This window comes from Mirounga angustirostris, unplaced genomic scaffold (genome assembly GCF_029215605.1).
Source record: "Mirounga angustirostris isolate CCGP_5_RB_7025 unplaced genomic scaffold, mMirAng1.0.hap1 SCAF_11, whole genome shotgun sequence".
Lineage (NCBI taxonomy): Eukaryota > Metazoa > Chordata > Mammalia > Carnivora > Phocidae > Mirounga > Mirounga angustirostris.
The window spans coordinates 62,506,935-62,520,682 of NW_026991719.1; the positions used below are offsets into that span (position 1 = coordinate 62,506,935).

The window sequence follows — 13,748 nt, forward strand, 5'->3', positions numbered from 1 at the left end:
TAAAAAACATATTTATAACAGTCTATTTTAAGCTGATAGCAACTTAAGTTTGAATGTGTACTAAAGGCCTGTATTTTTACTCTAACCTCCATTTTATGTCTTCAATTGGCACAATTTACACGTTTTTATCTTATGTATACATTAAATTATTGTAATCGTTTTTAGTACTTTCACCTTTTAACCTTCACATTAGATTTATAAGTGTCTTACCCACCAATGTTACACTATAGTATTCAGAATTTAACTATATAATTACTTTTACCACTGTGATTTATACTTTCATGTTTCCCTGTTACTAATTAGTGTCCTTTCATTCAGCTTTAAAAGTCCTTTTAAAATTTTGTGTTGTTGTGTGTTGGTGATGAACTCCTTCAGGTTTTGCTTGTCTGGGAAATTCTTGATCTCTCCTTTAATTCTGAAGGACAACCTTCCTGGGTAGAGTATTCCTTGTTCGCAGTTTTTTCTTTCAGCTCTTTGAATATATCATGCCACTGTCTTCTTTCTTGCAAAGTTTCTGCTGAAAAATCTGCTGATATTGTTATGTTCTCTTGCATGTAGCAAGTTGTTCTTCTTTTGCTGTTTTTAAGATTCTTTCTTTGTCTTTAACTTTTGACAATTATGTGTCTGTGTAATGGGTCTTTTTGGATTATCTTAGTTGGTCTTTCAGAACTTTTTGGATCTAGATGGCTATTTCCTTCCCTAGTTTAGGGAATATTTTAGCCACCATTTCATTGAATAAGCTTTCTTCCCCTTTTTCTCTGTCCTCCTTCTGGGATCCCTATAAGCGTATATTGGTTTCCTTTATAATAGCCCATAAGTCCCCTCCTTTTCATTTTTTTCTTTTTGTTCCTGTGATTGCATGAGTTCTACTGCCCTGTCTTCAAGTTTGCTGATCCTTTCTCTTACACTTGATCTTGTCTGTTGTTCAACCGTTTTATTGAATTTCTCAGTTCAGTTATATTCTTTACCTATGTGATTTCTGTTGGGTACTTTTTAACTTTCTATCTCTTTGTTGAAATTTTCACTTTGTTCATGCATTGTTCTTCTGACTTTGGTGAGTATCTTTATGACCACTATTTTGAACTCCTTATCAGGTAAATATCTTATCTCCATTTTATTAAAGGCTGTTTCTGGAGGTTTATCTTGGTCTTTTGCTTGGAAAATATTCTCTTTTTCCTTATTTTACCTTTCTGTGCATTAGATAGAACATCTACCTCTCTCACAGTCTTGAAGGAGTAGCCTTGTGTAGAAGATGAACATTATCATTTGGCCTGGTCCTAGCCCTTAGTGATTGTGCAAGCTAGATTCTTTGTTCTTAGTGGTTCCAGTGGTTTAAGGTATGCCAGTATCTGTCAGTGTCCCAAAGGGGAGGATACCAATCAGCACCTCAATTCAAGCTTATTGGAAGCTGGACCCTCAGCTGCAGCTTGTAAGATATGCAAAACAGACTCTTTCAGGGAAAGACTGGGAAATGGGTGTTTCCGACTTGTGCCCCTGTACTAAGCCCTGGGGTTACAGCCAGTCAAGAACTGTTTCTTTGTTTGCTACAGTACTCTGAAACCTGTAAATACAAGCTTCACTGGCCACCAGAGCCAGGAAATCAATTGTTGCATCCTTTGGGCGGCAACCACAATGCTGGGGTGCCATACATGTGCACAAGCTCCTTTCAAGGAGATACTAGTGACCTGGAGTGTGGCAGATGGAGATTGTATTTATCACTTAGATGTGTGCTAAATTAGGAGGCTGACTCTTAGGTTACAGCTTTAAAAATATTCAAATAGGCCTTTTTCAGGGAAAGGCTGGGAGATGGGTGTTTCTACTACCTCTGCACTGAGACCTGAGGGGATAGCCAGTGTGAGTCCTAGCAAGCCCATTAAGACTGTTTCTTTGTTTGGTACAGTGTTGTGGGTCTCATGGATGCATTCCCCATTTGCTTTCAGAGCTAGGTATTTTAGGGGCCTGCCCATTAGGTGGAGGTTTTCAAACTTGGTGTGCTAGGTGTTGGACCCAAATTCCTCACTCCTCAGAGAAAAACTGGCGGTTGTGAGTTTCCTCCCCATTGTATGCTGCTGTGCTGTATGTGGAGTTTATATTGAGAGTATATCTCAGCTTTTCTTACCCATTTTGATGTGTTTTTTTCTCTCATTTTTCTGGTGTTTATAAGTCCCTCAGCTAATTTCTGGATTTCTTTCAGAGGAAATTGTTCCATGTTTAACTGTGGTTTCAGTGTGTCTGTGGAAGGAGATGAGTTCAGGAGCCTGTTATGTCACCATCTTGGACCAGAACCCCAATGTCACTTCTTTGCTGAAGTTCTAAGCCTTCTTTTGTTATCATTTCCTTTTTTTAAAAGAGTGCTTTCTGTATCCAATTTTTATTGGGAGTTTTACTGGCAACAAATTCTTAGTTTTCCTTATCCGAGAATGTCTATTTTCTTTTCATTCCTGAAGAACAATTTTACTGAATATAATTTCAAGTAGACAGTTAATTTCTTTCAGGACTTGAAAAATGTGCCACTTATTTCTGGCCTCCATGGTTTCAAAAGATATATTTGTCTTTTGAGTTGATTTTCACCTATAAGTAATGTACCATTTCTCTCTGGGTGCTTTAAGGATTTTTTTTTATTTGTTTTTTATTTTCAAAAGGTTAATTATGATATGTTTTGGTAGTGTGGATTTCTTCAGATCTGTCCTATTTTAGATTTTCTCAGTTCTTTAAATTGTTTGGTTTATGTTTTTCCCCAAATTGGGAAGTTTTTATTGTTTCTTTGGACAATTTTTCATTTCCACTCTTTTTTTTTTTTTTAAGATTTTATTTATTTATTTGAGAGAGAGAATGAGATAGAGAGAGCATGAGAGTGGGGAGGGTCAGAGGGAGAAGCAGACTCCCTGCCGAGCAGGGAGCCCAATGCGGGACTCGATCCGGAGACTCCAGGATCATGACCTGAGCCGAAGGCAGTCGCTTAACCAACTGAGCCACCCAGGCGCCCTCATTTCCACTCTTTATCTTCTCTCCTTCTGGGAGTTTAGTGATATGAATATTAGCTCTTTTGTTATTGTTCCATATGTCCCTGAAACTTTGTTCATTTTTTTCTTTTAAAATCTTTTCTGTTACTCAATCTGTATTCAGATTTTATTAATCTGTCTTCAGGTTCACAGATTCTGTCTTCTGTCATCACTCTACTATTGAACCCATTCAGTAAGGTTTTTATTTTGGTTATTATATAGGGCAACTATTTTCACCATATGACTGTCTCTGAGTGTGGGTCTAAGCTCAGCTCCTCACTGGTCCCTGATGATACCATGAAGGGGTAAATGGAGAACTGACTAATATCTCTGTGTTCCTTTAGGGTGGAGGTGGAAGCTCAGTTCCCAGTTGTGTCCTAATGACACCAGGAGAAGGGAGTGGGGGAGTAGGGTGCCAAGTAGCATAGCCTCCCACCACCTAGATTTGCCTTTTTGTTGCTGAGTAGAGATGCAGGCTGAGCTCCTCAGTGGACAGCAGGTGAAGGAGGGACCTGAATGTTGCCTAGTCCTGCTTCCCATGTCCTCATTCGTCTCAGTGCTGGTAGGTGGAACTGTAGGTTAAACTTCTCACTGTGGGGGAGGAGTCCAAGATGGCAGAGGAGTAGGAGACCTTAATTTCATCTGGTCCCAGGAATTCAGCTAGATAGCTATCAAACCATTCTGAACACCTGTGAACTCAACTGGAGATTGAAGAAAAGAATAGCTGCAATTCTACAAATAGACAAGCGACCATTTACCGCAAGGTAGGAGATGTGGAGAAGTGAATCCAAGGCCATATATGGGAAGACAGACCATGGGGGGAGGGAGCCTCCCTCAGCTGGCTACTGGCAAGTGATAGAGCAGTGGAGCACAAAATTAGAACAGAAGTCTGCTCCGATGAGGGATGTCACTCAGGCAGCTAAGTGGGAGGTGGAACCCTTCCTGGGAGAGTGTGGTCTCAGGATCCTTGGGGTCACAGGAGGAGCGGGGGTGCCTGAGTGTGGCAGAGCTCCCAGGTATTGGAGCAGGGAAGCTGGCCACGAAGAGTGAGCCGAGGAGTGGGCTATCAGCTCGGGGTTGCCATAAACTGTGATCTGCGGCACAGTCAGGCCACTGCTCTTCAAATAGGGGCCCAACAAGTGGCAGAACCAGGGACAGCCCCCTTCCTTCCCTGGGAGGAGTGGTGCAGGAGCCTATGGCAGGAATCTGCTGGGTTTGGAGACTTCAAACAGGGCCGTGTGCCAGAGATAGCAATGCTCTGTCACAGGCCAGGTGGACACGGAGTGCTAGAGACTAGGGAGACTAGGAGTAACAGGAGTGATTGACTGCTTTTCTCTGTGGGCTCACAGAGGAGTGGGGCCCCAAGCTTTCGGTTCCAGGGCCAGAGATTGGGAGGCTGCCATTTTCATTCTAATCCTCTAAAGCTGTGTGGAAAGCCTTCAGGGAACAAAAGCCACAGAGAGCAAACCGGGGCAGATGACTTAGCCTGGCTCCTGGCAAGGGCAGTGCAATTCTGCCTGGGGCAAAGACATTTGAGAATCAACGCAACAGGCCCCTCCTCCAGAAAATGCTCAAGTCTGTGGAGATTGGTACAGGCAGAAGTGGAGACGGACTGAACTGGAGGATCTGTTGAGGGGTGTCGACCCCAACATTGTGGCTCTGGGCTGCAGGGCCATGTTAGCTCTGACCCTCTAAAGAGAAGTGGAAAGATGCCAGGGAATAAAAGCCACGCAGCCAACCAGCTCACATTAAGCCCATCCCCCTGACAAGGGGTGGGGCAACCCCACACAGGCAAGCAGGCCCCTCCCCCAGAAGACAGACTGGAAGAACAGGTGAATAAGCTTAAGCTTATTTCCCACAGAACTGTAAAACTCCAGTGCCAGGGGAAAATAATAGGGAGTTCCAGCTGTTCCCTCACAACTTGTTTATACTTTAGGCTAAAATTTTACATTTCTTTTTTGGTTTCTTTTTTTTTTAAACCCTGCTCCCATTTCAAATAATTTGTATTTCCCAACCTATGTTTTAAAGTTGCTTCTTAACTTTTATTTTCTTTTTCACATATATGCTTTATAGATTTATACCCCATACTAGCCCAGTTTTCACTCTATTCAATTTTATCTTGATATATATGTAAGTTCTGATTTCTTTGCAATTTTGGGATATAGTGTCTTCTACCACACAGACCAAAAATCAAGCAGGAACAGGCAGATCACCCTGCTGTGTCCACCCTGAGAGATTATAATCTTTCTCCCCGCCCCCCTCTTTTTTTTCCTTTCTTTTTTATTGTTTTCGATCATCTTGGCTTTGATGGCATATCTGTGGTAGCTTTCGCCCACTTTGGATTTTTTCGTAGATGTTTTTTGCTTGGGTCATGGTTGATATTTTGGACGCTGTCCATTCCCTCAACCATCCCTCAACAGAATGACTAGAAGGAGGAACTCCCAACAAAGAAAAGGATCAGAGACAATGTCCTCTGCCACAGATCTAATGGATATGGATATAAGAAAGATGTCAGAGATAGACTTCAGGGTAGCAATCATGAAGTCAATAGCTAGGCTTGAGAAAAGCATTAGCGACAATATAGAATCTCTAAGGGCAGAAATGAGATCTAATCAGGCCGAACTAAAAATGCTATGAATGAGATGCAGTCTAAACTGGATACTCTTTAACAGCCAGGGTAAACAAGGCAGAACAATGAATCAGTGATCTAGAAGATAAGCTGATAGAAAGGAAGGAAACCGAGGAGGATAGGGATAGGCAGGTAGAAGCCCATGAGAACAGACTTAGATCAAAGATGTCTTGAAACATTCCAATGTCAGAATTATTGGGATCCCTCAGGGGATGGAGAGAGAGAGAGAGAGAGAGGACTAGAAGGCATATTTAAGCAAATCATAGCTGAGAACTTCCCTAACCTGGGGAAGGAAACAAGCATTCATGTCCAAGAAGCAGAGAGGACTCCTCCCAAGATCAATAAAAATACACCAACACCCCAGCATATAATAGTGAAACTTGCAAATCTTAGAGCCAAGGAAGCTATCCTGAGAGAAGTTAGGGGGAAAAGATTTCTTATGTATGGAGGGAGGAACATCAGAATAACATCAGACCTATCCAGAGAGACCTGGCAAGCCAGAAAGGGCTGGAAAGACATAATTCAGGGTACTAAATGAGAAGAACATGAAGGCAAGTATGCTTTATCCAGCAAGGCTGTCATTCAGAATGGATGGAGAGCTAAAGAGCTTCCAGGACTGGCAGAAACTGAAAGAATATGTGACCACCAAGCCAGCCCTGCAAGAAATCTTAAGGGAGATTCTATAAAAGAAGAAAGACCCCCAAGAGTAATATAGACCAGACCAGAAATTTAAAGAGATAATCTATAGAAACAGGGACTTTACAGACAATATGATGACACTAAATTCATATCTTTCAATAGTTAAGAATTAATAAGATCGAGGGCGCCTGGGTGGCTCAGATGGTTAAGCATCTGCCTTCGGCTCAGGTCGTGACCCCAGGGTCCTGGGATCGAGTCCCACATCGGGCTCCCGGCTTAGCAGGGGGCCTGCTTCTCCCTCTGACCCTCTCCCCTCTCATGCTGTTTCTCTCTCGCTCGCTCTCTAAAAAATAAATAAAATCTTAAAAAAAAAAAAAGAATTAATAAGATCGATAAACCTCTGGCCAGACTTATCCAAAAGAAAAGGGAAAGAACCCAAATCAAAATCAAGAATGAAAAGGAAGAGATCAAGACTAACACCAAGGAAATAGAAATAATTATTAGAAATTATTACCAGCAACTATATGCCAACAAATTAAGCAACCTGGAAGGAATGGATGCCTTCCTGGAAACTTGGAAACTACTAAGACTGAAACAGGAAGAAATAGACAATCTGAATAGACCAATAACCAGTAATAAGATTGAAGCAGTAATCAAAACCTCCCCAAAATCCAGAGTCCAGGGCCAGATGGCTTCCCACGGGAATTCTACCAAACATTTAAAGAAGAAATAATAGCTATTCTACTGAAGCTGTTCCAAAAAACAGAAATGGAAGGGAAACTTCCAAACTCATTCTATGAGGCCAGCATTACCCTGATCCCCAAACCAGACAAAGACCCCATCAAAAAGGAGAATTACAGACCAGTATCCATGATGAACATGGATACCAAAATACTCAACAAGATCCTAGCCAATAGGATCCAACAGTACATTAAAAGGATTATTCCCTATGACCAGGTGGGGTTTATTCCTGGGATACAAGGGTGGTTCAACATTTGAAAATCAATCAACTGATAGATCACATTAACAAAGAAAAGACAAGAACCATATGATCCTCTCAGTCAATGCAGAAAAAGCATTTGACAAAATACAGCATCCTTTCCTGATTAAAACTCTTCAAAATATAGGGATAGAGGGAACATAACTCAATATGATAAAAACCATCTATGAAATGCCCACAGCGAATATCATTCTCAACGGGGAAAAAGCTGAGAGCTTTTCCCATAAGGTCAGGAACACAACAGGGAAGCCCACTCTCACCACTTTTGTTTAACATAGTACTAGAAGTCCTAGCATCAGCAATTAGACAACAAAGAGAAATAAAATGCATTCAGATTGGCAAAGAAGAAGTCAAACTCTCTGTCATTGCAGATGACACGTTACTTTATGTGGAAAATCCGAAAGACTCCACCCCAAAATTATTATAATTGATACAGCAATTCAGCAACATGGCATGATACAAAATCAATGCACAGAAATCAGTTGCATTTCTATACACTAACAATGTGACTGAAGAAAGAGAAATTAAGGAATTGATTCCATTTATAATAGCACCATAAACCATAAGATACCTAGGAATAAACCTAACCAAAGAGGTGAAAGATCTATACTCTAGTGACTACAGAACACTTATGAAAGAAATTGAGGAAGACACAAAGAGATGGAAAAACATTCCATGCTCATGGATTGGAAGAATAAACATTGTGAAAATGTCTATGCTGCCCAGAGCAATCTACACTTTCAACGCAATCCCTATCAAAATACCATTAACAGTTTTCACAGAGCTGGAACAAGCAATCCTAAAATTTGTATGGAACCAGAAAAGACCCCAAATGGCCAGGGAATTGTTAAAAAAGAAAACCAAAACAGGGGGCTTCACAATGCCTGACTTCAAGCTATATTACAAAGCTGTGATCATCAAGATAGCATGATATTGGCACAAAAACAGACACATAAATCAATGGAACAGAATAGAGAGCCCAGAAATGGACCCTTAACTCTATGGTCAACTAATCTTCGACAAATCAGGAAAGAATATCCAACAGAAAAAAAGACAGTCTCTTCAATAAATGGTGCTGGGAAAATTGGACAGCCACATGCAGAAGAATGAAACTGGACCATTCTCTTACACAATAAACAAAGATAAACTCAAAATGGATGAAAGACCTCAATATGAGACAGTAATCCATCAAAATCCTAGAGGAGAACATAGGCAATACCCTCTTTGACATTGGCCACAGTGACCTCTTTCAACACATGTCTCTAAAGGCAAGGGAAACAAAAGCAAAAATGAACTTTGGGACTTTATCAAGATAAAAAGCTTTTGCACAGCAAAGGAAACAGTCAACAAAACTAAGAAATAACTCACAGAATGGGAGAAGATATTTGCAAATGACATACCAGATAAAGGGCTGGTATCAAGATCTATAAAGAACTTCTCAAACTCAACACCCCAAAAACAAATAATCCAGTCAGAAAATGGGCAGAAGACATGAACAGACACTTCTCCAAAGAAGACATATGAATGGCTAACTGACACATGAAAAAATGTTCAACATCACTAGCCATCAGGGAAATACAAATCAAAACCACAATGAGATACCACCTTATACCAGTTAGAATGGCTAAAATTAACAAGACAGGAAACAACAAATGTTGGTGAGGATGTGGAGAAAGGGAACCCTATTACACCGTTGCTGGGAATGCAAGCTGGTACAGCCACTCTGGAAAACAGTATGGAGGTTCCTCAAGATGTTAAAATGCACTACTAGGTATTTACCCCAAAGATATAGACATTGTGAAGAGAAGGGGCACATGCACCCCAATGTTCATATCAACAGTGTCCACGATAGCCAAACTGTGGAAGGAGCTGAGATGCCCTTCAACAGATGAATGGATAAAGAAGATGTGGTTCATATCTACAGTGGAATATTACTCAGCCATCAGAAAGGATGAATACCCACCATTTGCCTCGACTTGGATGGAACTGGAGGGGATTATACTAAGTGAAATAAATCAAGCAGAGAAAGACAATTATCATATGGTTTCACTCATATGTGGAATATAAGGAATAGCATAGAGGACCACAGGGGCAGGGAGGGAAAACTGAATGGGAAGAAATCAGAGAGGGAGACAAAACATGAGAGACTCTGGACTCCAGGAACTGAACTGAGGGTTACAGAAGGGAGGGGAGTGGGGGAATGGGTTAGCCCGGTGATGGGTATTCAGGAGGGCACATGTGGTGATGAGCACTGGGTGTTATATGCAACTAATGAATCTTTGAACACTATGTAGAAAACTAATGATGCTAGCTAATTGAACATAATAATAAAAAATATTGTATGTCAATTAATCTATACTTAAGTTTAAAAAAATAAACTTCTCATTGGGCTTCACTGACACAGGGGTAAGAAGAAAATAGAGTGCTAACTAGCCTGAATCACACCACCTTGGTCAGTCCATTGCTGCTGGGTGAGGGTGGAAGTTGAGTTTGCCAACACTAACCATTCAGGGGAATTAGAGTGCTCCTTCCCACTTCCATCCAAAAAGGTGTGGAAGATCATAAGGTCCCTGCTTGGCCATACTGACACCAGTTGGCAGGGGATGGGAGCAGAGCACTGTCTGATTTTGCCAGGCAGTGAATGGAAGATTAACTCCGTGCTTGGCCCTTCTGGAACTGAAACTACTGGGTAGGGAAACTGGAGCATGTTTCTTGCTTCTGGGGTGGCTTGGATGGTCAGCTTCCCACTCTGCCTGTTGAAATTTCAGGGTTGGGGAAGGGCAGGAATGTGTGTGGTTTTTTAATTGAGATTTCAATTTCATTTGGCTGGAGTAAGGTGCGCATTACTTAAGAGATTTTCTGTGGTTAGGCTAGCATTTTCCCAGTCATTTTGTTGGCGGGATGTAGGCTTTTCTTGAAGATTTTTTCCCTGTCTCTGTTGGCAGTTCTGAATTGGAGGCTTCTCCCATACCCTTTCTGGGACATGTGTGTGGTGATAACGAAACCCAAGGGGCTCACTACTGTGTTGTTTTTCAATTTGTGAGGTCCTTAGGATCCTTTTCTTTTTACATTTTTCTTTCTTTCCACCATTTATAGTCTATGCTTGTTTGTTGTGTTATGTTCAGAGAGTTTTAGTTGTAAGAAGGAGGACCTGGGAGGTATGGGGATATTCTGTCTTGGCAGGATCACATTCCATTGATTTTTACTTCTCAAATATCTTTCAGCTCCATTAATGTCTTAGCATTCCCATTGTAGCATCCTTAATATTCATAAACTCACCTGTCCTTTGGACAATTGCAGTGGCCTTCTCACAAATATATATTGTCAGAGCACTTTGCCAAAAAAAAAAAAAAAAAAGATACCCAAAAAAGTTGACAAAGGATTTAAAAAAAAATTACTTCCAGTGATGAAAGGCAATCTGGGAGATGGAACTTAGATTCTCAGTATTAGGGCTCCTACAATTTGATGGCTTTAGTTTATAGGGACAACATATCAGATCTTTCCAAATTTGGATTGTTTCCCCAAACCTTAATGTTGTGTGTCTTATAATTCTAGTAGTTCAGAGGAGGAAGAGATCACTTCCAGCTAAGGTTTTCAGGGAAGCACTGATGCAAAAGCTTGGTTTTATGGGACAAGATAGGCAATGAATAAGGCATGAACAAATGTACAAGGCATACTTGGGGTGGTGGTAGAGCAGACTTGTTTGTTTGAAATAGTTTCTGAAGTTTTTCCTAATTGATGATAATTATCACTTTGAGTGCTTTTTAATTTTACAGATTAAGAAGTCACTGGATTAGAAATTTTGACTCAGTAGTCTGAGTGAAGGTGCAGGAATCAGTGTTTTAAACAAGCATTTCAGGTGATTGTTAAGTTCAAGGTAATTTGGGAAACAGAACTGTAGAAAAAATAATGGCTGATCAAGTTGGCATAAAAAGTAGGTTCCAGATTATGTGGGGCTTTAAATGCTAGGTGAAGGAGCTCAGAATGATGTTGCTGAACATGAGAAATATTTAACATTTGGAAGTCTATTAATCCCTTCTAGTCACTACACTAGAAATGGTGTCAGTATTATGGATGTGGATAGTATAGGTTAATAACTGTTGTCTTATTTACATTGGAATAACTGTTGGGATTACCTGAACTCTGCAAAAATATGTAGTTGCAGGAATGAGACCTTTAACTTCATAGCTCAGACAAGGGCCAGTGTAAATCAAGTGCATTGATTCTTCACTTTGTCCCCAGTCAAGTCTATATTCAGTGATTTCAGCACCATTACACAAAGGAATCTAAAAGATGCAACAAACACAGAAATTGAGTTCTTTCTATAAATTGTCATTATACTAGATATTGTGGAGAGTTACAACATAATTTTTCAATATCAAAACTCATAATCTATTAAATGGTATGAGACAATTGTAGAAATAATTAAATATAAGGCAGAATACTATAATTAACATTAAAAGGCTCAAATAAAATTAAGAGAAAGGATTGGCTAATCCCACATATTTGATAAATTCCTATTTTTAATTTGTTAAAAGTATTCTCAAATAGGTTACTTAAAAAAGAGCAAACCTAGATATACTAATGTTGCTTAATATTACTATTGATTAGTGGGTTCAAACACAAATTCCAGTATTCTCTGGATTTTGTACAGTGCTGTTATCAGATTGTCATTTATTATTATCAAACTAAAGCTTTTGTGTCAATGCTAAAAACCCTCTGCTAGAGTCTGGGAAGAATGGAAGAAAAATTCAGAGATACATAGGTGGCTTAAAAACTAGGCCAGTTTTTATTTTTTGAGCTTATTTAAATGGGGAGCTATTCACATGGATGCAAAACATTTTTTAAAGCTTCATTATCTCATAGTCACTTTTTTTTAAGGATTTTATTTATTTATTTGACAGAGAGAGACACAGCGAGAGAGGGAACACAAGCAGGGGGAGAGGGAGAGGGAGAAGCAGGCTTCCCACCGAACAGGGAGCCCAATGCGGGGCTCAAAGTTCTATAAATTGATTTTATTATCTCTTGTTTTGGTTTTAAAAATTAAATTAGGGGGCACCTGGGTGGCTCAGTCGTTAAGCGTCTGCCTTCGGCTCAGGTCATGATCCCAGGGTCCTGGGATCGAGCCCCACATCGGGCTCCCTGCTCCACGGGAGGCCTGCTTCTCCCTCTCCCACTCCCCCTGCTTGTGTTCCTGCACTTGCTGTCTCTCTGTGTCAAATAAATAAATAAAAATCTTTAAAAAAAAATTAAATTAGTTGGGGCGCCTGGGTGGCTCAGATGGTTAAGCGTCTGCCTTTGGCTCAGGTCATGATCCCAGGGTCCTGGGATCAAGCCCCGCATTGGACTCCCTGCTGAGCGGGAAGCCTGCTTCTCCCCCTCCCTCTGCTTCTCCCCCTGCTCATATTCTCTCTCTCTCTCTGTATCTCTGTGTCTCAAATGAATAAATAAACCTTTAAAAAATTAAATTAGTTACCTATTGATCGCCTATTTGGTTTTCCAAATTTATTAATCTCTATAAATATAGAGTCTGAAAAGCAGGATTACCATAGGATTACCATAGTTTTAGCTATTTATTTATTTATTTAAATTTTTAAAAAAGATTTTATCTATTTATTTGACACAGAGAGAGAGCGAGCACAAACAGGGGGAGCAGCAGTCAGAGGGAGATGCAGGCTCCCTGCTGAACAAGGGGTTGGACATGGGGCTCGATTTCAGGACCCTGGGATCATGACCTGAGCTGAAGGCAGACGCTTAACTGACTCAGCCACCCAGGCACCTCTTCTTTTTTTTTTAAAGATTTTATTTACTTATTTATTTTAGAGAGCAGTGGGGAGGAGCAGAGGGAGAGGAAAAGAATCTCAAGCAGACTCTATGCTGAGCATGGAGCCTGATGCAGAGCTTGATCTCAAGACCCTGAGACCATGACCTGAGCCAAAATTGAGTCGGACACTCAATTGACTGAGCCACCCAGGTGCCCCTATTTATTTAATAGGGGCTGAGCAAGGAGCTTGATGCCGGACGTGATCCCAGGATCCTGGGATCATGACCTGAGCCAAAGGCAGATGCTTAACTGACTGAGCCACCCAGGTGTCCCTAGCCTTAGCCTTCCTAATAGTACTAGTATCAGGTCTTATGTTGTTCTAGAACCATGGTCCAAGATTTATGGAACCCTAATCTAAACTCTGACTCCTTAGGGAGTTGTAGACTTTCAAAAAAAAAAATACTAAACCAATAGGTGTGCTCTTATATCAACAAAATTAATAAAAATAAATTGATAACATACCCCCCAACTAACAACAACACAGGTTGGACCCTTGCAGGTTAGCACAGGTATACCACATTGAGAAGGAGGGCTTGGGACTGGTGCACTTTCACACTTCAATGGATGAGGTCCCAACTACAAATAAACACAAACAAATAAGAAAACACAAAGGTGATTGTGCAGATATGGTCACTCCCCACCCTGACAGGAAGT

The 13,748-nt window shown here is 40.7% G+C and overlaps 1 protein-coding gene across 1 annotated transcript in view; it reads right to left on the minus strand.

Moving 5' to 3' along the window:
• Positions 1-13,748, minus strand: part of LOC123841140 (fibronectin type III domain containing protein 3C1-like) — a 71,274-nt gene that overhangs the window by 19,615 nt on the left and 37,911 nt on the right. Inside the window, exons 20-21 of the mRNA XM_064573592.1 lie at positions 13,557-13,670; positions 11,407-11,556 (exon numbers count right to left, since the gene is read on the minus strand). Of these exons, the coding sequence (XP_064429662.1) occupies positions 11,407-11,556; positions 13,557-13,670 (264 nt within the window). The remainder of the gene's footprint in view (positions 1-11,406; positions 11,557-13,556; positions 13,671-13,748) is intronic.